Below are 27,852 nucleotides of genomic sequence, written 5' to 3'. Positions count from 1 at the left end.
TTAATGGACAGAAAACAGAGAGTAGGGATAAACGGTTCTTTTTCAGGTTGGCAGGCTGTAACTAGTGGGGTGCCGCAAGGATCAGTGTTGGGGCCTCAGCTATTTACAATCTATATTAACGACCTAGATGAAGGGACTGAGTATAATGTATCCAAGTTTGCTGAAGGTACAAAGCTAGGTGGGACAGTAAGCTGTGAGGAGAACACAAAGAGTCTGCAAAGGGATATAAATAGACTAAGTGAGTGGGCAGTAAGGTGGCAGATGGAGTACAATGTAAGGTAATGTGAGGTTATTCACTTTGGTAGGAAGAATAGAAAAACAGAATATTTTTTAAATGGTGAGAAACTTTCAAATGTTGGTGTTCAGAGAGATTTGGGTGTCCTCGTGCAAGAAACACAGAAAGTTAGCATGCAGGTACAGCAAGCAATAAGGAAGGCAAATGGCATGTTGGCCTTTATTGCAAGGGGGTTGGAGTAGAAGAGTAGGGAAGTCTTGCTACAATTGTACAGGGCCTTGGTGAGACCACACCTGGAGTACTGTGCACAGTTCTGGTTTCCTTATCTAAGGCAGGATGTACTTGCCTTGGAGGCGGTGCAATGAAGGTTCACTAGATTGATTCCTGGGATAAGAGGGCTGTCCTATGATGAGAGATTGTGTAGACTGGGCCTATACACTCTGGAGTTTAGAAGAATGAGAGGTGATCTCATTGAAACATACAAGATTCTGAAGAGGATTGACAGGGTAGATGCTGAGAGGTTGTTTCCCCTGGCTGGAGTGTCTAGAACTAGGGGGCATAGTCTCAGGATACGGGGTAGGCCATTTAAGACTGAGATGAGGAGGAATTTTTTCACTCAGAGGGTTGTGAATCTTTGGAATTCTCTGCCCCAGAGGGCTGTGAATGCTGAGTCTTTGAATATATTCAAGGCTGAGATAGATAAATTTTTGGACTCTAGAGGAATCGAGGGATATGGAGATTGGGCGGGAAAGTGGAGTTGAGGTCAATGATCAGCCATGATCTTACTGAATGGCGGAGCAGGCTTGAGGGACCGTATGGCCTACTCCTGCTCTTATTTCTTACGTTTTTATGAAAGGAGGCCCTCCTTCCCTTAGAGTCTGCTCTCTTGCAGATCAGTAGCAGGGACAGTCAGGAAATGGAATTCGACCATAATGCCATCTCTCATGGCTTCTGTAGTCTTATGACCTCTGAACCAATGTCTGCCCTGTTTCCAGAAAGCAAGCTGGGCCAAACAACCCCAGCAGACACCAAGTTGTTACAGTCTGCAGCTGGGCCGTTTCAGGCTCCTACAAATCACTGATCACAAGCATTTCATGAGCTGCTGAATGAGCTGCAGCAGCCTCCATCCCTATATGCTGTAGCTACTGTGAGAGCACCTTGTAGAAACATTATAGTAGGTAAAAGATTACTTCAGACAGCCACTAGGATTTCATACTAGGGTGAGAAATAGTATGCAGTCTTTTCTTTAAGCCAGCAAAACCACAATGTTGCTTGAAATATTTGTGTGCAGAGAATGTTTCTGCAGCAGCTGGTGAATTCAGGCGTGTGCTCCCTATGATTCTCGGCCCATGCATTTTAAATGGATGGAAAATCACCAGGAGCATGTGCGTCAATTCGTGATATGCAATCCTTATCATAGAATCATAAATGGTTACAGCACAGAAGGTGGCCATTCGGCCCGTCGAGCCTGTGTCGGCTCTCTGCAAGAGCAGCTCAGCTAGTCCCACTCCCCCGCCCTTTCTCTGTAGCCCTGCAAATTTCTTTCCTTCAGATACTTATCCAACTCCCTTTTGAAAGCCGTGATTGAATCTGCCTCCACCACCCTTTCAAGCAGTACTTTCCAGATCTTAACCACTCGCTGCATAAAGAGGTTTTTTCTTACATCACCTCTGGTTCTTTTGCCAATCACCTTAAATCTGTGTCCTCTGTTTCTCGACCCTTCTGCCAACAGGAACAGTTTCTCTCTATCTACTCTGTCCAGACCCCTCATGATTTTGAACACCTCTATCAAATGTCCTCTCAATCTTCTCTGCTCCAAGGAGAACAACCCCAGCTTCTCCAGTCTATCCATGTAACGGAAGTCCCTCATTCCTGGAATAATTCTCTTAAATCTTTTCTGCACCTTCTCTAAGACCTTCACATCCTTCCTAAAGTGTGGTGCCCAGAATTGGACACAATACTCCAGTTGGGGCCGAGTGTTTTATACAGGTTCATCATAATTTCCACACTTTTGTACTCTATACCTCAATTTATGAAGCCCAGGATCCCGTAAGCTTTTTAACTGCTTTCTCAACCTGCCCTGCCACCTTCAACGATTTGTGCACACATACCCCAAGGTCTCTCTGTTCGTGTACCCACTTCAAGATTGTACCATTTAGTTTATATGTCCTCTCCTCATTCTTTCTACCAAAATGTATCACTTCACACTTTTCTGTGTTAAATTTCAACTGCCACAGGTCCGCCCATTTCACCAGCCTGTCTATGTCTTCCTGAAGTCTATCACTATCCTCCTCACTGTTCACTATACTTCCAGGTTTTGTCTCATCTGCAAATTTTGAAATTGTGCCCTGTAAACCCACATCCAAGCCATTAAGATATATTAAGAAAAGCAATGGTGCTAGAACCGAACCCTCTGAAACACCACTGTATATCTTCCTCCAGTCCGAAAAACAACCATTCACCACTACTCTGATTCCTATCACTTAGCCAATTCCGTATCCATGCTGCCACTGTCCCTTTTATTCCATGGGCTTCAACTTTGCTGGCACTTTGTCGAACGCCTTTTGGAAATCCATGTACACTACGTCAACCACATTACCCTCATCAACCATCTCTGTTACCTCATCAAATAACTCAATCAAGTTAGTTACACACGATTTGCCTTTAACAAATCCATGCTGGCTTTCCTTAATTAATCCACACCGATCCAAGTGACTGTTAATTTTGTCCCTGATTACTGTTTCTAAAAGCTTGCCCACTACAGAGATTAAACTGACTGGCCTGTAGTTGCTGGGTTTATCTTTACACCCTTTTTTGAACAATGGTGTAACATTTGCAATTCTCTGGCACCACCACCATATCTAAGGAGGATTGGAATATTATGGCCAGTACCTCCGCGATTTCCTCCCTCAATTCCCTCAGCATTCTAGGATGCATCCCATCCGCTCCTGGTGATTTATCTACTTTAAATACAGCCAGCCTTTCTAATACCTCCTCTTTATCAATATTTATCCTATCAAGTATCTCCACTATCTCCTCCTTCACTATGTCAATGGCAGCATCCTCTTCCTTGGTGAAAACAGATGCAAAGTACTCGTTTAGTATCTCAGCCATACCCTCTGCCTCCATGCATAGGTCTCCTTTTTGGTCCTTTATCAGCCCCACCCCTCCTCTTACTACACGTTTACTGTTTATATCGATATAGAAGACGTTTGGATTACCCTTTATGTTGGCTGCCATTCTATTCTCTTACCCTCTCTTTGCCCCTCTTATTTTCTTTTTCACTTCTCCTCTGACCTTTCTATATATAGCCCGATTCTCAGATGCAACCTGACATCTGTCATACCCGCTCTTTTTCTGCTTCATCATATTCTCTATCTCTTTCGTCATCCAGGGAGCCCTGTCTGGAGTATGATTTTGTAAAATTGAGTTAAGGTCTCTTGGATCTAAGCACTCACGTAACTTGCCATTTTTCTTGAATATTTTAACAAGCAAGTTAACCCAACCAGTTAGTTCATCCATCCTGGTAATCACATCCATCCCTTCCATGTAACTAGTTCTATTTTTGAGTTTATTGTTTCGTGAAAATGGCACCTTTCCACATGCATGCTGTACTGGTTGAGTGCTTTCCTTAACAGCTCAGTCGTACTCACCTGCTGGAGAATTCTAATCCTTCAAAAATGTCTACATATTATATCAGCATTTCACATGAATGCCTTAATATTCAACATTCTCTAAGTTTGTGACATGCTTTCAAACCTAAAATTGTACTTCCACAGGAATAATCATAAACTTTTCTTTGTACACTTTGTCGTTGTACTTCACTGTTCCTAAGCACTGACCTTTCATTGATATACTAACTCTAAAATATATGATTATCTTGACATTGTAGCAACTTTTGTGTTCACACTTTTACCTGTACTCCTGAATCTAAGTTTAAAGTTAACTTTAGTGTTATTGACATCTACATCTGGTTTCCATTCATCACTTACTCCACCTGCAATCATATCGATAAAGATGTCACCTTCAACTGTGTCAATTTTTGATTTCTGACTCCAGCAGCACTTGGTAAAGTGTCTTCTGTCACAGTTCTTACACTTGAATTTGTTCTTTGTTTTGCTTTAGTACCAGCCTTCTCTTTTGTGGCAAGCAATGTTCCCATTTAGTTTTTTTGGATGCTGCGCAGCCCATTCAAAATACTGCGCATGCACGGTTTTCTCATTGAAAAGCTGGCTGCTCGGGAGGTCCAGAGAGCCACGCAGCTTAAAGGGAACATTGGTGGCAAGCCATCTTTTTAGTGACCTCATGAATTGACTCTCCTGCATCACTTAGTCATGTGATTCCCTTCATTTTATTTTGTGTGGCTTCAGATCCGGAATCACATCTTTTGCTATTGTCATGTCAGGGTTACTTTGTAGCTTCTCTCTTATCCTGTTATTTTTAAAAATCTCAAACACTATGCAATTTCTCATGAGGGAGTCCTAAAATGTTCCATACTCACATGAATAGGCCAATATCTTTAACACCGTGGCATAATTCTATAAATTTTCTGGCAGACTGATATCTGAAATTAAATATATACCTCTCATATGTGTTGTTTTTATGTGGAAGGCAAAAATTCTAAAATGCTTTTATTACTTTGTCTATCTTTTGTTTATCTGCATTATCTTCCCAGCTGAAGGTATTATAGGACTCAAATACAGCTAGAATAGCTGCTACAATTGTAATGTAAATGGGGCCTAAAACAGCATTGTTTGAGTTTGTATTATATAAAAAAGGAATGTTAATTTCCATGCATGACTAAAAAAAAGTAGTTAAATGTGATTTTTTTTTGCATGTATGAATTTATAGCTCAAATAAACACAATGACTGAAATAGCATCCTTAACACTTATTTTCACATGTAATTCCACGTGGTTAGTACTGGACCTCAGTAGGGTCTATGACTGAAGTAAGCAGACCTAAACATTAACAGGGGATTCCAGGGTTCCACTGTTCCAAGGTGGGGGCTGCGGTGTGAAAGAGTGGGAGTGAAAGTATTTAGAAAAGAGTTTGTAACAATTATTCTCAAAGTAAGTGTTTTCTGATTGGTTCTTGAATAATAATAAATTTGTTTCTTTTACCTACTGCAGATGGATAGATACGTTGAAAGCAGAACTGCATAAATAAATCTGGTCTGAAATAATGCTTGTTTTTGTATTCAGTGTAATTATAAAAACTACACAAGTGCTGTAATTAGCCAGCCTGTCTCTGTAGTAAAGAAACAAGCACTTGAAGATAGTTTAACCTTACCTCAAAAAAGGTTCTAAGGTTCATTCCCCAGCTTGTTTTGAAATTAATTGGGAAAATGCATAATTCATGTTCTAGCCTGAAGAGAGAGACACTTGGAGTTGTTGCACTGAGAGAATGTTGCTACATACTGAGATTTCTCCACAGTGCACAAAATCAAACTGTGGCATCCTGAGAATTGCAGCCACAGGTGTCATTCTTAAATCTCTTTGGCTGACAGAGTGACATATCTGGGAAGAAAATCAAATCAAAGCAGGTACTTTTCAGTGAGATACAGGCCTCTAAGTAAAAACATTAATGAAGATGCTCAAAAATATAAAAGACAATTCTACTGTGGCTCAGTGGGTAGCACACTCTCCTCGGAGTCAAAAGGTTGTGGGTTCAAGTCCCATTCCAGGGGCTTGAGCGCACAAATCTAGGCTGACACTCCAGTGCAGTGCTGAGGGAGTGCTGCACTGTCGGAGGTGCAGTCTTTCGGATGAGACGTTAAACCGAGGCCCCGTCTACTCTCTCAGGTGGACGTAAAAGATCCCATGGCACTATTTCAAAGAAGAGCAGGGGAGTTATCCCCAGTGTCCTGGCCAATATTTATCCCTCAATCAACATAACAAAAAAAATTATCTGGTCATTATCACATTGCTGTTTGAGGGAGCTTGCTGTGTGCAATTGAATGCCGCGTTTCTCAACAGTGACTACACTCCAAAAGTACTTAATTGGCAGTAAAGTGCTTTGAGACGTCTGGTGGTCGTTAAAGGAGCAATATAAATGCAAGTCTTTCTTTCTTCTAGGTAAGTTTAATTATGTTATAAACTGGTCGTTAAAGGCGCAATATAAATGCAAGTCTTTCTTTCTTCTAGGTAAGTTTAATTATGTTATTATAAACGATGTAATTTTTTTTGTCTTTATGTTAGAAATTTTATTTTCATCAGTGTCATATTTTCGGTGCTGAGAGAAAATAAAGTAGCTGAAAAGACTTTGGTGATAAAATTCAACTTCAGCAGGGGTGCAAAATGTGCAGCAGCAGAGTGGCCATTCATTATACTCCCCACCCAAGTTTCATTTCCACTGAAGTCAATAGAAAGGAAAATTGGGTGGGTGTACAATGGCAGCCGATCCTCTACTGCCCGTTTTGCCCTGCTGAAGTTGAATTTTACTCCTTTGAATTTTTTTTTGTGATTTTATTAGTTCAGTTCCTGCTATTCTTTTATTGGTAGATTTTCCTTGCCACTCAGTTAAGGAGTTCTGATATGTTGCCGATGAAAGGATTTCAAATATTTTTTAGTGATTTGATTGGTTCATTTTCTGCTTTTTTATTCACAAATTATACTCACTTGCTAGAGAGTTCTGACTCGTTACTATTTAAGGAATATGAAATTTGAACCAACAAGGTGGAAATGTGGCACAGAAATCTGCATATATACATGTGCAACATCTGAAGTGCGATGGACAAAACACTGCTAGACATATAGGGCGCAAAATTCGGATCAGTAGTACCTATTTTCTGGGTGCTCCCTGTGCCCTTAGAGGTCCAATATGGCGTCTGCGGCGTGCACGCACTCTTACAATCATAGAAATTTACAGAACAGAAGGAGGCTATTCAGCCCATCGTGTCTGTGCTGGCTGAAAAAGAGCTATCCAGCCTAATCCCACTTTCCAGCTCTTGGTCCGTAGCCCTGTAGGTTATAGCACTTCAAGTGCATATCCAAGTACTTTTTAAATGCGACAAGGGTTTCTGCCTCTACCACCCTTTCAGGCAGTGAGGGCCAGACTCCCACCACCTTCTGGGTGGAAAACGTTCTCAACTCCCCTCTAATCCTTCTACCCATTACTTTAAATCTATGCCCCCTAGTTATTGACCTGTCCGCTAGGGGAAATAGGTCCTTCCTATCCACTATCTAGGCCCCTCATAATTTTATACACCTCAATCAAGTTTCCCCTCAGCCTCCTCTGTTCCAAAGAAAACAATCCCAGCCTATCTAATCTTTCCTCATAGCTAAAATTCTCCAGTCCTGGCAACGTCCTCGTAAATCTCCTCTGTACCCTTTCTCGTGCAATTACGTCTTTCCTGTAATATGGTGACCTGAACTATATGCAGTACTCTAGCTGTTTTACACAGAGCAAGCATAACCTCCATGCTTTTATATTCTATGCCTCAGCTAATAAAGGAAAGTATTCCTTATGTCTTCTTAACCACCTTACCTACCTGTCCTGCTACCTTCAAGGATCTGTGGACATGCACTCCAAGGTCCCACTGTTCCTCTACACTTCTCAGTATCCTGCCATTTATTGTGTGTTCCCATGCCTTGATAGCCCTCCCCAAATGCATTAACCTCACACTTCTCCAGATTGAATTCCATTTGCCACTTTTCTGCCCACCTGACCAGTCCATTAACACTTTCCTGCAGTCTACAGCTTTCTTCCTCATGATCAAACACACGGCCAATTTTTGTATCATCTGCAATCTTCTTTATCATTCCCCCTACATTGAAGTCTAAATCATTGATATATACCACAAAAAGCAAGGGACCTAGTACTGAGCCCTGCAGAATCCCACTGGAAAACAGCCTTCCAGTCACAAAAACACCCGTTGACCTTTGCTTCCTGCCACTGAGCCAATTTTGGATCCAACTTGCCACTTTCCCTTGGATTCCATGTGCTTTTACTTTTCTGACCAGTCTGTCATGTGGGACTTTGTCAAATGCCTTGCTAAAATCCGTGTAGACTACATCAAATGCGCTACCCTCATTGGCCCTCCTTGTTATCTCCTCAAAAAATGCAATCAAGTTAGTCAGACACGACCTTCCCTTAACAATTCCATGCTGACTGTCCTTGATTAATCTGTGCCTTTCTAAATGACGATTAATACTGTACCTCAGAATTTTTTCCAATAATTTGCCCACCACCGAGATTAGGCTGACTGGCCTGTAATTACTCGGTCTATCCCTTTCTCCCTTTATAAACAATGGTACAACTTGTGGGACTAATTGTGCCGGATGCCATATTGGTGAGGGCATTCGCACGTGCAGTGAACGCCTGCCGGAAGTATGTAGAGCAGGCAGATCATGACTTCAATCAGCCTGTAACGGTGTTTTTACGCCAGTGCTGCTATTTTGGAGCTCCTCGCTCCAGCTAACACCCTCTCTTAAGCTCGCACAACTGAACACGTGTTCAGCAGCAGGAAGGACCCCCCACCAGCGCTATTTAAAGGGATCATCAACTGCTTACAGATTAGTTGCTGGTTGATTTCTTCTGGCTGTTGCTATGCATCTACAAGTGTTTGGTGCTTCCTATAATTGTTTGAAGTTGCTGAAGTCTACAGGGAGTGGTGTGGCAGGTGCTGAAGGTCTTTCCCTGGGTTCAAGGCTTCTGCACAAACCATTTGCTGCCAGACATGGGTGCACTAGTAGGAATTCCCCTTGGAATACAGCATGATTTGGAGAATGAGCAGAGACCATGCAGAGCAGGACAAGCTGCTGGAAGCAGGAGCAGGAGGAGGAGGAAGGGGAGAAGGGCTCTCAGCAAGAGGCCATAGCTGCCAAGGGTGTTCAGGGAGCAATTCTCCTACTTGAATCTCAGCGACGAACAATGTGTGAGCCGTCTGCACTTTAGTAAGGACCTCCTCACTGAAATCTGCCACTTGCTGCAGCTACAACTGCAACCTGAGAGCAGGGCAAGGTCTGCATTGCCAGTGGCTGTGAAGGGGGTCGTGGGGATGAACTTTTATGTGTCAGGCTCCTTCCAGGCTGGAGCTGGAGATATTTGCAACATTTCGCAGTTTGCCGTTCACTGTTGCATAAGGGAGGTCACTGAGGCTCTCTATTCAAAGAGAGCTGATAACATTTCATTCTCTTTTGCCAGAGAGCAGCAGGCTAAGCAAGCACGCAGCTTCGCAAGGATTGCAGGCTTCCCCATGGTGCAGGGTACAATAAACTTCACGCACATCACATTGCGGGCGCGACATGTCTAATCTGCCATGTACCGGAACAGAAAGGGATTCCATTCCTTCAACGTCCAACTGGTGTGCGACCTTAGGCAACAAATTATGCAGGTCAATGCCCGGTATCCTGGCAGCAGTCATGATGCCTTCATTCTGTTGCAATCCATTGTGCCATCTGCATTTGAGTCACCACGACAAACCAAAGGGTGGCTACTGAGTGACAAGGGCCATCCGCTGATGACATGGCTGATGACTCCGGTGAACAACCCATGCACAAGTGGGCAGCATACATACGATGAAAGCCATGCTGCCACACAAAATGTGATAGAGCAGACCCTTCCGTTGCCTGAACCGCTCTGGAGGAGCCCTGCAGTACTTGGCAGAGCGATTGTCAAGAAGCGTGGTGGTCTGTTGTATGCTGCAGAACCTCGCCATCATGAGGGCATAGCCCTTACCACCGGCTATACGGTGAACAGCTGAGGAGGAGGAGGAGGAAGAGGAAGAGGAAGTGGAAGGGAGGAGGCAACTGAGACAGCCCCTTTCTGGCCGGGCTGTCCATGAAGAACTCATCCGAGTGCGATACCAGTAACCGCACCCCCAATTCCCCATTCACCAACAGTCCAACAACTTACCTTCCCTCTGTCACTGACCATCACAGCGTCTGCTTGGCCACAATGCAAAAATAAAAGCCTACACAAAATAAACATTCCAAGCCAAATTTATAAATCAAATCCTGCCATATTGCATACAAATGTAAACTAATCACTCTTGTGCATTCCCTTAGTGCCTGTCTTCTGTGTGCTTTTGTCTGTCCTAGTGCTCCTATGCAGTGCTACCCCAGTGGCTGCAGCATGGCTGGTGGAAGGCTGCTGAGGAGGAGACTGCAGATAGCCTTGGAGGACAGCCTTGAGCAGCTCCGGGCCTAGAGGGCCCGGCTGCGGACTGCACCATCTCGGCATGGGCAGCAGCAGTCTGGGCTGGCTGACCGGCAACAGCAAGGGCACTGTTGGAGTGGCAGTGGTGGGAGGACGAATGCTGTCATTCTGAGAGAGGACAGCAGGTTCATGCTCCACGGAGACACTGCCACTCCCCCAGGGCGCTGCCTCAGCAATCCTAGTAATCTGTTGGAGGACAGATTGCTGGACTGCTGTGACACCCTTCAAGCACCTTTGAACACTGAAATCCAGAGCCATGATCGCAGCAGTCTGACCTTGCATGACTGCAGTCTGAGCTTCCAATGCAGCACTCAGACATTGGATGGCTGTTGCTTGTGCTGCAATGGCAGCTGAGATATCGGTCATCAGACACCGCATCATGGTTGGGTCCAGAAATGTGCTGCTGGAGTTGGCCACCACTTCCATGCTCAAAAGGATGAGCTCCAAGCTCTGCGCAAAGCCCTGTGGCAAGTTGGTGATGGACTCCTCCATGCTCCTTGACATTGCATGCAGACTTTCTGGCAGGCCTGCCACGTCATCAAGCATCTCATTGTGCGTACCCATCAGCCTTCTTCTGTAGCCTGCCCCATCGAGGTGCTGATCTGAGCCCTCTGCAGCAGACCTTACGTGCGACCTCGCTCTCCTGCGAGATGGCACCTGCGCTATCCTTGCCCCCTGCCCTGGCAACAGGCCACTCGCGCCCGGTGTTTCACCATGTGCAAATCCCGCCTCTATGCTCTCCTCTAAATTACGCGCAGTATCAATACCTGAGCTGATGATTGCGAGTGTGAAATCAAGTAACAGTATGTCTTCATCTTCACTATCTTCTTGCTCTTCCACCACTGCCTGGCTAGGTTGCAGTTCTTGGGTATCTGAAAAGAGAAAGACACAAGGGTAAGAGTTGTGGTGAGGGGAGGGGAAGGAGGGAGAAGCAGGAGGTGCATGCTTATACCATCTGCGGCTTGTAAATTAGAAGAGTTTGTGGGATGAGGGAGAAATGGGATGTAAAAAGGATTAGATATGAGGATACCATCATCTTCTATAGTTTCAGCCCCACCGCTGGCTACGGCCTCAGCAATGGCCGTCCCAATAATGGCCAGCACCGTCTCTTCCATGAGGGTTAGATGCCGGAGCGCCTGTCCACCGCTGGTTTGCTCCTGCTGCCTCCGGTTGAGTGCCACCTTGTCCTGCAAGACAGAGCGGGAAGTGTGTCATTGATTCCAATTGTTTCTGGGACAACTTGAATACACTACACAAAAAACAACACGACGAATTGGCCATTCAAAATGGGGACACATGGGAAAACCACTTTGAAAAATTATACCAGAAAAACACACTAAGGCCAGAGCAACACCAAATATGCAAAAAACTGGAAAAGCTAGAAATGGCCATAAAAGATAACCAAAACCCGCTAGACTCCACAATAACAGAAAAAGAACTTTCTGAAAAACTCAAGGACCTGCGACCAGGAAAAGCTTGCGGGACAGACGGCATACTAAACGAGATGATTAAACACACAGACGACAAAATGAAACTGGCTATCCTAAAACTCTTCAACTTGGTTCTGAGTGTCGGTTACTTCCCTGATATCTGGAACAAAGGACTCATAACGCCCATATACAAAAGTGGGGACAAAGTCGACCCAAATAACTATCGAGGCATCTGTGTAAACAGTAACCTGGGGAAGGTATTCTGTAGCATCATAAACAAAAGACTTATAAACTTCCTTGAGGAGCACAATGTCTTGAGTAAAAGCCAAATTGGATTCCTGCCAAACTATAGAACATCAGATCATATCTTCACCCTACAGACCCTAATTGACAAACACGTTCACCATAACAAAAGCAAAATCTACGCATGCTTTATAGATTTCCAGAAGGCTTTCGACTCCATCTGGCATGACGGTTTATTCCTGAAACTTATCGAAAGTGGGGTAGGGGGAAAAACATATGATGTAATTAAATCAATGTATACAAACAACAAATGTGCAGTTAAAATTGGAGACAAACGAACAAAATACTTCCCACAGGGGCGGGGGGTGACGCAGGGCTCGCCAATCTCACTGACACTCTTTAATATTTACATAAATGAATTGGAAAAACTACTTGAACAATCTACAGCACCCGGCCTCACCTTATATGAATCCAAGGTTAAATTCCTCCTCTATGCAGACGACCTGGTTCTGCTGTCACCAACTAAGGAGGGTCTACAGCAGAACCTGGATCTGCTGGAGTCGTACTGCCAGACTTGGGCCCTGACAATAAATCCCAAAAAAACCAAAGTCGTTGTGTTCCAGCAAAGATCCAGACCTCAGGGACCCAAAATAAATTTCACAATAGGAACAACCAAAATTGAACAAACCACTAACTACACATACTTGGGCTTAAAAATCAGTTCTACGGGAAACTTCAAACTGGCTGTGAATGAACTGAAAGAGAAAGCAAGAAGGGCTTTCGATGCCATTAAAAAATCAATCCAAATAGAAATCCCAATTAGCATTTGGCTAAAAATTTTCAAATCAGTAATTGAACCAATTGCACTCTATGGCAGTGAGGTATGGGGACCGCTAACACAACAAGAATTTGCAAAATGGGACAAACACCCAATTGAGATCCTACATGCAGAATTCTGTAAAAGTATCCTCCGGACTCAAAGGAAAACAGTAAACAATGCATGCAGGGCGGAACTAGGCCAATATCCATTAATAATCACTATCCAAAAAAGAGCCACCAAATTTTGGAATCACCTACAAATGAGCAACCCCCAATGCTATCACTACGACGCCCTGAAATGCCAAGAGCTGACCATAAAGAAGAATACCCTCAGTCAACTAGTCCTGGGACTCAGTGAAGTAACTACTAACACTACTAACAATAACCAGCCACAGGACAGTGACAGCGTAACACAAAGAATTCGACCCAACACAATCATCGCTAAGCAAAAGGAAAAATATCTGACATATTGGGCAGAAACAACAAAAACCCAAAGCAAACTCAATTGCTACTTGGCCCTAAACAGACAATACAACATAGCTGATTACCTGACCATGGTAAAGGACAGCAAACTGAGAAAAATCCTGACAATGTACAGACTTAGTGAACATAGCCTGGCGATTGAAAAAGGTAGACACAGGCAGACCCGGCTACCAAGGGAGGACAGGATATGCTCTCACTGCAGTCAGGGAATGGTGGAGACAGAGATGCACTTCCTCACAGCTTGTAGAAAATATCAGGGCATAAGGGAGAATTTCTACCCAAAATTTACAAAAATATGCCCGGAATTCAGAAAATTGAATGATGACCAAAAACTCCCATACCTACTAGGGGAAGAGAGAAGTTGCATAACACTGGCGGCACACTATTTTACAGCTTGCCATAAACAGAGGGACAACCACTAAAGATAAGATAAGAGTATATATAAATTACATGAAAGTATATTTATACACTCAGGGATATATCTGTTTATACACTGTATGGATAGATCTGTATTTTTGTGAACAAACATGAATGTTTTCCAATGCTTTGGCAACATAAGATGTAACTTGTCATGCCAATAAAGCGATTTGAATTGAATTGAATTGAAATTGAGTGTTGTGCAATCTGTTTGGGTGATGTGGCTGTCATAGTTGAATAGCTGGCAGTCTTGCAAGCTATGAGATGTGGGTGTGAGGCTTGCAGCAGTGCTAAGTGTGTGACGGTGAGATGAAGCTATGCATGTTAGGTATGAGTCCTGAGATTTTTGGTAGGTGAGTGATGGAGGTGTGGTGCAATGAGCAGTGGCTGAGGCTAATGGTGCAGTTGGTCAAATATGGCATTTGACGATGCATTCACTGATCTTGACCACTCGTGTGAGGTCATTGAACCTTTTATGGCACTGCATCCAGGTCTTTGGGGCTTGATTTCTGGCATTGACCGGCATGGATATCTGCCCCTATTGCCTCCTGAGCATGTGTCTGGTGGGCCTACTGGCCCCCTGTGGATACAGCACATCTTTCCTCCTTTCCACCTCCTCCACCAAGGCCTCCAGTGCAGCGTTGAAAACCTTGGAGCCCGCTCTCTCCCCAGTTCTGCCATTCCTCACTCTTTCCCAGGTCAGAATCTCTTCAACCACGACTCCCAGCACCTGCGCCAACCACAATGCACCTTTCCTTTAAAAGGTGCAGGCTAGCTTTAAGCAATGCAGGCTAGCTTTAAGTATTGCTAGCAAGGTACGATTTTGGGCCCCCTGCTGATGCTTGCAGCGCGGTTAGTGCTGCCTGCACACGCTGCAGTCATATTTCTAAGCAGGCAGCACGAAGTTGGCGTGCTGCCTGCATCGGAATCAACGGGCACAGGTTAATATTGCATCGCGATCCCCGTGCCCATTTTCAGGGGCTATCAAATTTAGCCCCCATAATTTTTATTATACTAGAAGCAAATTTCCCATGGTGCTGCTCACAGTAAACATAAATTATGGGCTGTTTATAAGGACAGGAGCATTATATAATGCAAAACACAGTGTATTATTTTCTGCTCTAGGTCTGTTCTCCTTCAAGGCTACAAAGTCTAATTGCTGTTAAGCAAGCAATGGTTTAGTTCATACAAAGGTTAGTTAAGAGGCTACAGACATTCTGGCTTTGGTATTTTGTGTTCCTGGAGAGATACTTGTTTCTTTACACTTCTATTTGAAGGTGACATTTGAAATGTGACAGAGAAGCGTGATGGACAAGAGATTTTTGCCAAATGTACCATTCTTGTGATATTACATGGGAATGAGATTTTTAAATGTAAAAATATTGTTCTGGTTTATTTAATCAGATCTGCTCACTATAGTTACTTTTATTGTTGTTTTTGTCAATGTTAATTTCTTACAGCTGGGTTCAACAGTTCTAGAAAATGCGCGCTTGCATTAATATGTGTTGTATTACAACTGTGGTAACATACTCATCAACTCTTTTTTCCCAAGGGATATGGGGATAGTGCAGGAAAGTGGAGATGAGGTAGAAGATCAGCCATGATCTTACTGAATGGCGGAGCAGGCTCACAGAGCCAAATGGCCTACTCCTGCTCCTATTTCTTATGTTCTTATTACAACCTTTCTTGTCATTCTATTGTCATTGCCCTTCACCCAGCCTCCTCCTCTTCAAACAAAATTTTAAAAGCCAAGCTTGGAATCACTTAACCACTATGGCTGGGAATTTCCTTGGAACTGCTCCCATTTCACTGCTGTACTTCACCGGATGTCCAGTAGAAATCCTGTAAATGGGGTTTCCATTACATTTCTGGCGAATTTACAGCTGCGAAGCAGACGCAGCTCTGAGGGAGTTCCTGGCTGACCTCTTGATATATCTTTTATTCTTTCCTACTCTTTTAAATCTTGGTGATGTCCTGCACTATAGGTCTTGTTCCTTCATCTAGGTTTCTCAATAATTACAATAAATACCCACAAAATATGAATCACATGCTTTAACATTAACATTTGGATAATTACAGTAGAATTGATTTGTTAGTCTAACCTGAAGTACCTATATATATATATTAATGTATTATTCATTAGGCCAGTTAATAATAATTCTTTAGTTTTGTGTTGAAATAGTAATTTGTCTTACCTATCTGCCCAGTTGCCACAACATTTTTGTATTTTGGGTGTTGATTGACAGTTAAGCAGAGTATGTCATCTGTATGCTCCACATAAAAACTCTGCAGACCTGATCAGAATCATTTTAAAAGAAGAGATACAATGCAAAAATACAAAATAAAATATTTACTTACAAGACCGGGTCAACATTATTTCAGCATTATAAAATCACACATATTAAGGTGCTTCTATATTCAAACAGATTATGATATATCGGAAAGTACTGATTTGGTACATTAACTATCTATTGTCTATACAAAGGAGATATCTTTCATTCTACAAAATTATTTTTGCAAATGTACTGATATTCTTTAATTTAAAACCTGGACCTACCAGCCCAATGGAGTCAGTGCGAGACCCGACCAATTTTCATAACTAGGCCTCACGATAATTTCAGTGAGCTGTTAGAATTGAACAAGTGTCGACAAAGAGCTCGCTGACTGGGGACAGGAGATCCAGTGGATCCTCCACGTAGCTGAAGGGAAGTGGGATCTTAAAGGAGGGGGAGGCGATATTGGGGAGGGAGACACGGGTGGGAAGATTTTTGCGGGGCTGGGAAAATGTTTTACTGGGGTGTTACGTACAGCTTTGGATCCTAATTTGCATATTGTCAGTAGGCTCCCATCTGTTTTGGGCAGGCATGCTGCTCATCCATGGCAAATTGGTCCACCGGCCTCATTAGAATAGTAACAGCGAGTTGTGGGCACCAGTCACAGCCACAGAGACAGCTCGCCAGTCGCGGTGGGGAGAGACGGGAGCAAGATCAGCTGTCTAGGACATCGGCTGAGAGTCTAAGGCCGCATTGCGACGCTGGAGCAGCGATTGGATACATACTGGACCGTTCGCGATGCTGAGGACGTCGTGAGTAGCACGTTTAATCAGTTGGTCACACCGCAGGTAAAGGTGGCACAGGCAAATAGGGAACGGGTGACCAACAGGCAGAGTAGTAGGCGCAGGCAGGTAGTGCAGGGGTTCCCTGTGGCCATCCCCCTCTCAAACAGATATACCGCTTTGGATACTGATAGGGGGCGATGGCTTACCAGGGCAAGGCAGCAGCAGCCAACTTCCTGGCACCAGGGGTGGTTCTGCTGCACAGGACGGGAGGAAAAAGAGGGGGAGAGCTATAGTAATAGGGGATTCTATTGTAAGGGGAATAGATAGGCGTTTCTGCGGCTGCAAACGAGACCCCAGGATGGTGTGTTGCCTCCCTGGTGCAAGGGTCAAGGATGTCTCCGAGCGGCTGCAGAACATTTTGGAAGGGGAGGGTGAACAGCCAGTTGTCGTGGTGCATATAGGTACCAACGATATAGGTAAAAACCGGGATGAGGTCCTAAAAGCTGAATATAGGGAGTTAGGAAGTAAATTAAAAAATAGGTCCTCAAAGGTAGTAATCTCAGGATTGCTACCAGTGCCACGTGCTAGTCAGAGTAGAAATAGAAAGATATTTTAGATGAATACGTGGCGAGAGGAATGGTGCAAGGGGGAGGGATTCAAATTCCTGGGACATTGGAACCGGTTCTGGGGGAGGTGGGACCAGTACAAAACGGACGGTTTGCACCTGGGCAGGGCCGGGACCGATGTCCTAGGGGGAGTGTTTGCTAATGCTCTGGGGGAGGGTTTAAACTAAAATGGCAGGGGGTTGGGAACCTGAGCGGGGAGACAGAGGAAAGGGAAACAAGGATAAAAGCAAAAGACAGGAAGGAGAAAAACAAAAGTGGCAGGCAGAGAAATCAAGGGTTTACATCAAACATGGCCACAGCAAATAATAATTCTAAAAGATCTAAGAGCATTAAAAAAACAAGCCTGAAGGCTTTGTGTCTTAATGCGAGGAGTATTCGTAATAAGGTGGATGAATTAGCTGCGCAAATAGAGGTAAACGAATATGATATGATTGGGATTACGGAAACATGGCTCCAGGGTGGCCAAGGCTGGGAACTCAACCTCCAGGGGTATTCAATATTCAGGAAAGATAGGCAAAAAGGAAAAGGAGGTGGGGTAGCATTGCTGGTTAAAGAGGGGATTAACACAATTGAAAGGAAGGATATTAGCTCTGATGATGTGGAATCTGTATGGGTAGAACTGAGAAATACCATGGGGCAGAAAACGTTAGTGGGAGTGGTATATAGACCTCCAAACAGTAATGCGGAGGTCGGGGATGGCATTAAACGGGAAATTAGAGAAGCGTGCAATAAGGGCACAGCAGCTATCATGGGTGACTTTAATCTACATATAGATTGGGCTAACCAAATTAGTAATAATACTGTGGAGGAGGAATTTCTGGAGTGTATACGGGATGGTTTCCTGGCCCAATATGTCGAGGAACCAACTAGAGATCAGGCCATCTTAGACTGGGTATTATGTAATGAGAAAGGATTAATTAGCAATCTTGTTGTGCGAGGCCCCTTGGGTCAGAGCGATCATAATATGATAGAATTCTTCATTAAGATGGAGAGTGAAATAGTTGACTCAGAGACTAGGGTCCTGAATTTAAATAAAGGAGACTATGATGGTATGAGGTGCGAGTTGGGTAGGATTGATTGGAGAATGTCACTCAAAGGGTTGACGGTGGATGGGCAATGGCAAACATTCAAAGATCGCGTGGATGAACTACAGAATTTGTTCATCCCAGTTTGGCATAAAAATAAAACAAAAAAGGTGACTCAACCGTGGCTAACAAGGGAAATTAGGGATAGCATAAGATCCAAGGAGAGGACATATAAATTGGCCAGAAAAAGCAGTAAACCTGAGGATTGGGAGCAGTTTAGGATCCAACAAAGGAGGACAAAGGGATTAATTAAGAGGGGGGAAATAGAGTATGAGAGTAAGCTTGCAGGGAACATAAAAACTGACCGTAAAAGCTTTTATAGATATGTGAAGAGAAAAAGATTGGTGAAGTCAAGCGTAGGTCCCTTGCAGTCAGAATCAAGGGAATTTATAATGGGGAACAAAGAAATGGCAGACCAATTAAATACATACTTTGGTTCTGTCTTCACAAAGGAGGACACAAATAACCTCTCAAAGATGTCGGGGAACATAGGGTCTAATGAAAGGGAGGAACTGATAGAAATCAGTATTTGTAGGGAAATGGTGTTAGGGAAATTGATGGGATTGAGGGCCGATAAATCCCCAGGGCCTAATAATCTACATCCTAGGGCACATAAGGAAGTGGCCCTATAAATAGTAGATGCATTGCTGGTCATCTTCCAAAATTCTATAGACTCTGGAACAGTACCCATGGATTGGCGAGTAGCTAATGTTACCCCACTGTTCAAAAAGGGTGGTAGAGAGAAAACGGGGAATTACAGACCGGTAAGCCTGACATCGGTAGTGGGGAAAATGCTAGAGTCCGTTATAAAGGATGTAATAGCAGTGCACTTGGAAAAAAAGTGACCGGATCGGACAAAGTCAACATGGTTTTACAAAAGGTAAATCGTGCTTGACTAATCTACTGGAATTTTTTGAGGATGTAACCGGTAAAATAGATAAGGGAGAACCAGTAGATGTGGTGTATTTGGATTTTCAAAAGGCTTTCGATAAGGTCCCGCATAGGAGATTAGTGTGTAAAATTAAGGCACATGGGATTGGGGGCAAGGTATTGACTTGGATAGAGAACTGGTTGGCAGACAGAAAGCAAAGAGTTGGAATAAAAGGCTCTTTATCCGAGTGGCAGGCAGTGGCTAGTGGGGTACCGCAGGGATCGGTCCTTGGACCCCAGCTAGTCACAATATATATTAATAACCTGGCCGAGGGAACTAGATGTAATATCTCCAAGTTTGCAGACGACACAAAGCTGGGTGGGCGTGTGTGCTGTGAGGAGGATGCCGAGAAACTCCAGTATGATTTGGACAGGTTGGATGATTGGGCAGAAGCATGGCAGATGCAATATAACGTGGATAAATGCGAGGTTATCCACTTTGGTGTCAAAAACAGGAAGGCAGATTATTATTTGAATGGCAATAGATTGGGAGAAGGGGCAGTGCAACGAGACCTAGGCGTCCTTGTGCATCAGTCACTGAAAGTAAGCATGCAGGTGCAGCAGGCGGTTAAGAAAGCAAATGGTATGTTGGCCTTCGTAGCGAGAGGGTTTGAGTACAAGAATAAGGATGTCTTGCTGCAGTTTTACAGGGCCTTGGTGAGACCACATCTTGAGTATTGTGTGCAGTTTTGGTCGCCTTATCTGAGGAAGGACGTTCTTGCCATGGAAGGAGTGCAGCGAAGATTCACCAGGCTGATACCTGGGATGGCAGGAATGACGTATGAGGAGAGATTGGGTCGATTGGGCTTGTACTTGCTGGAGTTTAGAAGAATGAGAGGGGATCTCATCGAAACTTATAAAATTCTAACAGGACTAGACAGACTAGATGCTGGAAGGATGTTCCCGATGGTCGGGGAGTCCAGAACCAGGGGTCACCGTCTACGGATAAGGGGTAAGCCATTTAGGACAGAGATGAGGAGGAATTTCTTCACCCAGAGAGTGGTGAACCTGTGGAATTCTCTACCACAGAAGGCAGTAGAGGCCAATTCATTAAATAAATTGAAGAAGGAGTTGGATATATTTCTTAAGGCTAAAGGGATCAAGGGATATGGAGAGAAGGCAGGAACAGGGTACTGAATTTGGATGATCAGCCATGATCTCATTGAATGGCGGAGCAGGCTCGAGGGGCCGAATGGCCTACTCCTGCTCCTATCTTCTATGTTTCTATGTAAGTCCGGGATGGGAGCAATCAGGAGGGGGCAAACGGGGGCGGGCAGCAGCCCGCAGTTTTAATGTTGAGCTGCCTCCTGGCTCCACATCAAGACAAGTATTTTTTAAGCTGTATGTAGAGCTGGTAATTCTGCACACACCAGGCCCAATACCTGCTACATTGAGGGGAAGCGAATTCCTGGTTTGAGTCCTAAATCAGGCTTTAGGCCCCTTATTACCATATTCAAGTAGCTTACCGCCTGTTTTAGGTGACACTTCTATAGCGCCTGAACTGGGGCGTTTCTAAAACGCCTGAACCAAGATGGCATCGGACTTGTGTCTGACGCTGCTCAGGCGAGGGTGGTTGGCCGTCTAAATTGGACTGGAAAACGGCCACACAAGATCCAATTTCACTCTTAATGTTTTCAAATTATTAGGATTGCATTTGGACTGAGTTTTAAATTATGTTAAATCAGTTTGTGCCGATTGTTATAGGTTGAAACCAATGATTCTAGATTACATTAGTTGAAAAAAAAGTTTTTGTAACTGTAATCTTCAATCTTCTAATCATATCATTGCAATTGATAAGAATTCAATTCATTTTCAAAATGAAAAGACAGTTGCAAATATTACACTAATGCAAACTATTACTTAATTCTTGTAATCTCTAAATGGTGTTGCAGGTGGAGCATGTTAATGTCACTTCATTATTTAAGAAGGGTCAGAGAGATAAATTAGGAAATTATAGGCCTATTAGTCTAACGTCTGTTGTGGGAAAGCTACTGGAATCTGTTATTAGGAACAGAGTGACTGAGCACTAAATGTGAACTGATCAGAGAGAGCTAGCACGGATTTGTAAAGGGTAAGTCATGTCTAACGAACCTAGTTGAACTTTTTGAGGAGGTAACTAACATGGTATATAAAAGAGTGTCTATGGTTGTTATTTATATGAATTTCCAGAAGGCATTGATAAGGTTCCACGTAAGAGACTGGTAACAAAAATGAGTGCATGTGGAATTGGAGGCAACCTATTGACATGGGTAGGGAACTGGTTAGGAGATAGGAGACAGAGAGTAGAGATAATGGGCCAGAAATTCAGGTCCCCACGGGTGAGTACGCGCTGGGTACTCACACTTAGGCCCAACGAAAGTGCCGGTTTCGTGCATGCACTGCGCATGCGCGGGAAACCGGAACTTCCGTTCCCTTAAAGGAAGGGGTTCACAGGTCGAACGCGTGCACCGGAGAGGCAGCGTGTATGCCTGGAACTTCTGTTTTTTTTCCAGATTTCTTTGGGAGGGTAAGCCTCCAGGAGCTACGCTTTGAAAAAGCAGTCGCAAGGCCTGCTTTTAACAAGGTAAGTGGTGAATTGAGTAAAATTAAAACATTTTTTTCCACAGGTTTATTATTTTTAAATACTTTACAGAAAGGTAAGTTTATTTTTAGTCCCACTAAAAACTGTAATTAAGTTTATCAAAAATTTAAATTATTGATTAAAAGAGTTATTTTATGTAATAATAGTTATTTTAAAAATGTGATTTAAAAATTTTTTTATTTGAAGTTTTAGTTATGTTTTGGGGCTGAACTCTAATCATAGATTTGACAGGTCTTCCTGTCAAATCTATGAACAGAGATTCCCTGCTACGATTGGCTCTCCATGGCCCACGTGATCCCAGGGGACGCTTCAAACTAACTGCGCCCCTGGGATACGCAAGCACTGCGCGCCGGCAGCTGGAGCAGGCCCAGGATCGGAATCCCACACGGGCCCACAGCACAATGGCTGGCGCGCTAGGTAAGTGCAGGTTGGAGGCTTGCACCCACGGGAAGCCTCCAACCCGAATTTCTGGGGCAATGGGTAAGTACTTAATTGCAGTACTCTAACTGCACGAGATGCGACTAAGTGGTGTCCCCCAGGGATCTGTACTGGGACCTCAGCTTTTCATTATATTTTTTAATGACTTAGATGAAGGAATAGAGAGTTGTATAGCCAGGTTTTCTGATGACTCTAATTTAGGTGGCACAGTAAATAGTGTAGATGGGAGCATAAGTTGCAAAGGGATATTGATAGATTAAGTGAGTGGGCAAAACTGTGGCAGATGGAATTCAATGTGGGAAGTGTGAGGTCATCCACTTTGGACATATGAAAGATAGATTAGAGTACTTTTTAAATGGTGAGAAGCTAGGAACTGTGAAGGAGCAGAGACGTTAGGTATCACGTTAGTTACCTCCTCAAAAAACTCAACTAGGTTCGTTAGACATGACTTACCCAAGTACAGAAATAACTAAAAACTAGTGGACAGGTACAAAAAAATAATTAAAACAGCATTGGGCTTTATCTTGGCAGCTGGAATACAAAGGGGTGGAAGTTATGTTACAGTTATATAAAGCTCTTGTTAGACCCCAATTAGAGTACTGCATTCAGTTCTGAGCACCGAACCTCAGGAAGGATATATTGGCCTTGGAGGGGGCGCAGCACAGATGCACCAGAATGATACTGGGGGTGAATGGGTTAAATTACGAGGACAGGTTGCATAGACTAGGCTTGTATTCCCTTGACTATAGAAGATTAAGGGGTGATCTAATTGAGATGATTAAAGGAGTTGATAGGGTAGATAGAGAGAAACTATTTCCTCTGGTGGGGGAGTCCAGAACAAGGGGGCATAACAATAAAATTAGTGCTAAGCTGTTCAGGGGTGACATTAGGAGACACTTCTTCATACAAAGGGTAGTGGAAATCTGGAACTCTCTTTCCCCCAAATGCTGTTGAGTCTACGTCAATTAAAAATGTCAAAACTGAGATGATAGATTTTTGCTAGGCACAGGTGTTAAGGGTTACAGAACCAAGGCAGGTAGATGGAGTTCAGATACAGATCAGCATGATCTAACTGAATGGCGGAACAGCATAAATGACATTATAAAAGGAAATTTATTAAAAAGGTTTCAGATGTTGCTGGTGCTATGGATATTGTCTGCCAAGGGTTTCATCTATGGGAGAGTGTTGTCAGAAATTCCAGTCTAGAGGAAAACTCCACCGCCTATCAGACTGGTTCGAGATGTCTGAGGATTGGTCCCCATTCTGAGCCAGACTCACAAACCAAGTGATGAGCTGTGACTATTTATTGATGCAGATATGTTTAATTTGACATTGTGACTGGGAATTCAATATGTCACATGTTACTTTGAGGATAAGTTGATTTACCAAAAGGCATACTATGCATTGTAGAAGCTATAAGTTTTTATGCAATTTATTGAAAGATGCAGATAAAATTGTCAACTAAGTCTTTATTGGAAGCACTTAAAATAATAAGTCTAAGACCAAACATTATGCACATATGCAATACCTTTTTACATTAACACCAAAGATGTTATCAGAATTCTACATTCATTGCCTGAGCTGAACAGTCATACACTCATTACCTGATGACAGATTCTGAACAATGCCAGCAGCAGCTGTGTGAAAAACAATATCAGTCCCATCATTAAGATAATGGAGATTGTTGCGACAGTCAAAGCCTCTGTATCCAAAAACATGTTCTAAGACAATCTCCTGAAAGCAAAAGGTGAATTTGATATCAAAACATTACAAATTGAAGCAGACTTGAAAGGTACATACTTTTGTCTGTGTAAAGATTGCATATGAAGAATTTGAGGCTGCAGTTGCCACAAAAATTGAGACCTGAACCCCTTATCCTATTAGATTAAATATTTAAATAAATGTATCACACTGTTACAATTGCTCTTCCAAATAGGACAGTTACTCAGACAGAAAATCCCAGGCAATGTCATCAGAATCTTGTTCTATTTTACTTGTTTAATGAGATGGAAACAAACATCAGTCCAAAGATATGCGGGTTAGGTTGATTGGCTATGATAAATTGACCCTTAGTGTTAGGGGGATTAAATAGGTGGGGTTACAGGGATAGGGTGGGATATGTGTTGGGGTTACGGGGATCGGGTGGGATATGTGTCGGTGCAGGCTCGATGGGCCGAAATGGCCTCTATCTGCACTGTGGGGTTTCTGTGATTTCTGTGATCATTTTAGTCTAGCAGGTGGTTATACTACAGTCAGCAGCAGGCAAACCCAAATTACACCACTGGCTATGAAATACACTATGCTCTGCTTGCTCACTGGTTAAATTTTAAAGCTAAATTAGATTATTGGGGATTTTTTAAACTTTACTTCACATGGGGTTAGAATTATATTATACTGCATTTTAGTAACTTCCCAATACCTACATTTCGGGTGGAAGTCGAATCCTCCCTCCAGTGTTTTAAAACCTGAACCATAATACCCTTTTTCATATGTACCATATATTTTCCAAGGACATTTTATTCTATAGGTCCAGATACAACCTTTCCAGAATGTTTCAATTCTAAGTAGCTGGAGATGCATTTTTCATTAATCTGGATAGGTAGAGATCACCCCTCCATTCCATGCCAAAACAAATACTGACTGAAGGCTGAGTAAACTATACAGATGTCTAATGCACCATAACATGCATCAACAGCTGTTTTTACATTTTTGTCTCTTAAGCAATGATGACAGTGTAATGCCAGTTGTGATGCTGTAAATTTTGTATCATGTATGGGAATTGTGGTTCGATGTGTTACTATACCAATGGGGTGGTAGAATGGTGGTTAATGCTCCCCATGGAGAAGGAGGGGTAATAGGAGTGAAAGTCTTCCTGGGCACTATTTACTTAGCTCAGAGAGGTCAATTAGAAAGTAGTATTGACTGATGCTTGCCAACCTTTGTTAGGGAAAGGTGTTGCAAGACAACTAAAAAGAGGGCAGATGAAAACAAAAAAGGGGTACAGTTTCCAGTTTGTCTTTCATCAAAAAGTACCAAAATTCTTACTGAATTTGTTGGTCAAGTCATTGACATAAAAAGTGAACATTCTATGAAGAACAGTTAAGGAAAGATGGTTGAAGCCACTCATCATTCTTAACCTTTTTGTTTTCCTCTCCAATTAGGTTTCCGCCAGTGCCGCAGCACTGAAATGGCTCTTTACTAAAGTCACAAGTGACATTCTCTGTGACTGCGACCATGGTGCACTATTCATCTCATCTTTCTCGACCTCTCTGCAGTCTTTGACATGGTTGACCATGCAATCCTCCTCCAAAGCCTCTCCTCCATGGCCTGGTTCTACTCTTACTGATCCAATTGTAGCCAGAGAATCTCCTGCAATAGCTCCTCTTCCCACCACCACACCATTACCTCTGGAGTCCCCCACGGATCTATCCTTGGCCCTTCATCTTTCCTCATCTACATGCTGGTCCTCAGCGACATCAACTGAAGGCATGGGCGGGGGGGAGAAATTTTAACCCCCTCCCCCCAGGATGGGCGGGGAGAGGTTAAAAAATTTTAAATCGCAAACTCGATCCCAACCCGCCTCCAATGTGCCCACTTCCGGTTTTAACGGAGGTGAGTTGGGGGGCGGGCAACTAACCTCCACTCGAAAGGTGGGCCAGTCATTTAATATGCTAATGAGGCTGCGTGCCTCAAATTTTTACAGACTTTCAGATTTAACTGCTGTGGCCGGGTTTCCCAGGCTCAGGAAACCTGGCAGCTGAAGGGATGCAAGAAAGGCTGGCTCAAGCAGCTAAGTGCCTTTATAGCACTGCTTGTAAGCCAGGAGGAGCAGGAGTGTTTCCCCCCTGCCCACTAAGCTAACCTGCTTCCCTACGATCTCCTCCACGTCATCGCCCTCCCCCCAGCCACCGATCCCCTCCACGTGTACCCCCCGCCCCCACCACTGAACGCCACGATGTTCCCCCCCGGCCTCCAATTACCTCCACGATGTCCCCTCGCCCCGGTCTCTGATCACCTCCATGACATCCACCCCAGCCTCCAATCATCTCCATGATGTTAACCCCGACCTCCGATCTCCACCCCCCCCGCCACTCCATGGATACGGCCGACCTATGCAGGCCTTCCTGCTCAACACCCAGCCAGCCTTTCAATCTGGCTGGCTGGAAAATAGAGATTTTTTTTTTAAATGAGGTCCTGCCGTTAAATTCAGCAGGACCTCTGGGTTACCCGTATTTCCCAGCCACTTATATATCGGGACCATGATGTCTGTTCCACATTTATGCTGACAACACCCAGCTCTACCTCGCCACCACCTTTCTCGGCCCCTCCACTACCTCTATGTTGTCAGACTGCTTGTCTGATAACCAGCTGTGGATATGTCACAATTTTCTCCAGTTAAACATTGGGAAGACCAAAGCCAACATTGGGAAGACCAATGCCATCATCTTTGCTATGCACAAAATCTGTACCTTTGCAATTGATATCATCCCTTTCCTCGGCTATTGTCTCAGGCTGAACCAGGTTGTTCACAGTCTCATCGTCCCATTCATAGAAACATAGAAGATAGGAGCAGGAGTAGGCCATTCGGCCCTTCGAGCCTGCTCCGCCATTCAATGAGATCATGGCTGATCATCCAAATTCAGTACCCTGTCCCTGCCTTCTCCCCATATCCCTTGATCCCTTTAGCCTTAAGAAATATATCCAACTCTTTCTTGAATATATTTAATGAACTGGCCTCCACCGCCCTTTGTGGCAGAGAATTCCACAGGTTCACCACTCTCTGGGTGAAGAAATTCCTCCTCATTTCAGTCCTAAATGTCCTACCCCTTATCCTTAGACTGTGGCCCCTGGTTCTGGACTCCCCGACCATCGGGTACATCCTTCCAGCATCTAGTCTGTCTAGTCCTGACAGAATTTTATAGGTTTCGATGAGATCCCCTCTCAATCTTCTAAACTCCAGTGAGTATAAGCCCAATCGACACAATCTCTCCTCATACGTCATTCCTGCCATCCCAGGTATCAGCCTGGTGAATCTTTGCTGCACTCCTTCCATGGCAAGAACATCCTTCCTCAGGTAAGGCGACCAAAACTGCACACAATACTCAAGGTGCGGTCTCACCAAGGCCCTGTACAACTGTAGCAAGACATCCTTGTTCTTGTACTCAAACCCTCTCGCTAAGAAGGCCAACATACCATTTGCCTTCTTAACCGCCTGCTGCACCTGTATGCTTACTTTCAGCGACTGGTGCACAAGGACGCCCAGGTCTCGTTGCACTTCCACTTCTCCCAATCTATTGACATTCAGATAATAATCTGCTTTCCTGTTTTTGACACCAAAGTGGATAAC

General features: G+C 43.8%; 1 protein-coding gene across 8 annotated transcripts in view; it reads right to left on the bottom strand.

Moving 5' to 3' along the window:
• Window positions 1-27,852, bottom strand: part of eml6 (EMAP like 6) — an 844,856-nt gene that overhangs the window by 103,067 nt on the left and 713,937 nt on the right. For 7 of the 8 annotated variants that reach the window (XM_085981352.1, XM_085981349.1, XM_085981353.1 and 4 more), the window contains 2 exons: window positions 24,110-24,239; window positions 15,983-16,081 (listed from right to left, as the gene is read on the bottom strand). In XM_085981352.1, the coding sequence (XP_085837478.1) occupies window positions 15,983-16,081; window positions 24,110-24,239 (229 nt within the window). The remainder of the gene's footprint in view (window positions 1-15,982; window positions 16,082-24,109; window positions 24,240-27,852) is intronic. The other variant, XM_085981351.1, reaches the window with a different exon arrangement.

The sequence above is a fragment of the Somniosus microcephalus genome, chromosome 3, assembly GCF_052327205.1.
Source record: "Somniosus microcephalus isolate GS21.2 chromosome 3, FLI_Smic_1.0, whole genome shotgun sequence".
In the NCBI taxonomy this organism is placed as follows: domain Eukaryota; kingdom Metazoa; phylum Chordata; class Chondrichthyes; order Squaliformes; family Somniosidae; genus Somniosus; species Somniosus microcephalus.
This window is presented reverse-complemented; position numbering and strand designations above follow the sequence as displayed.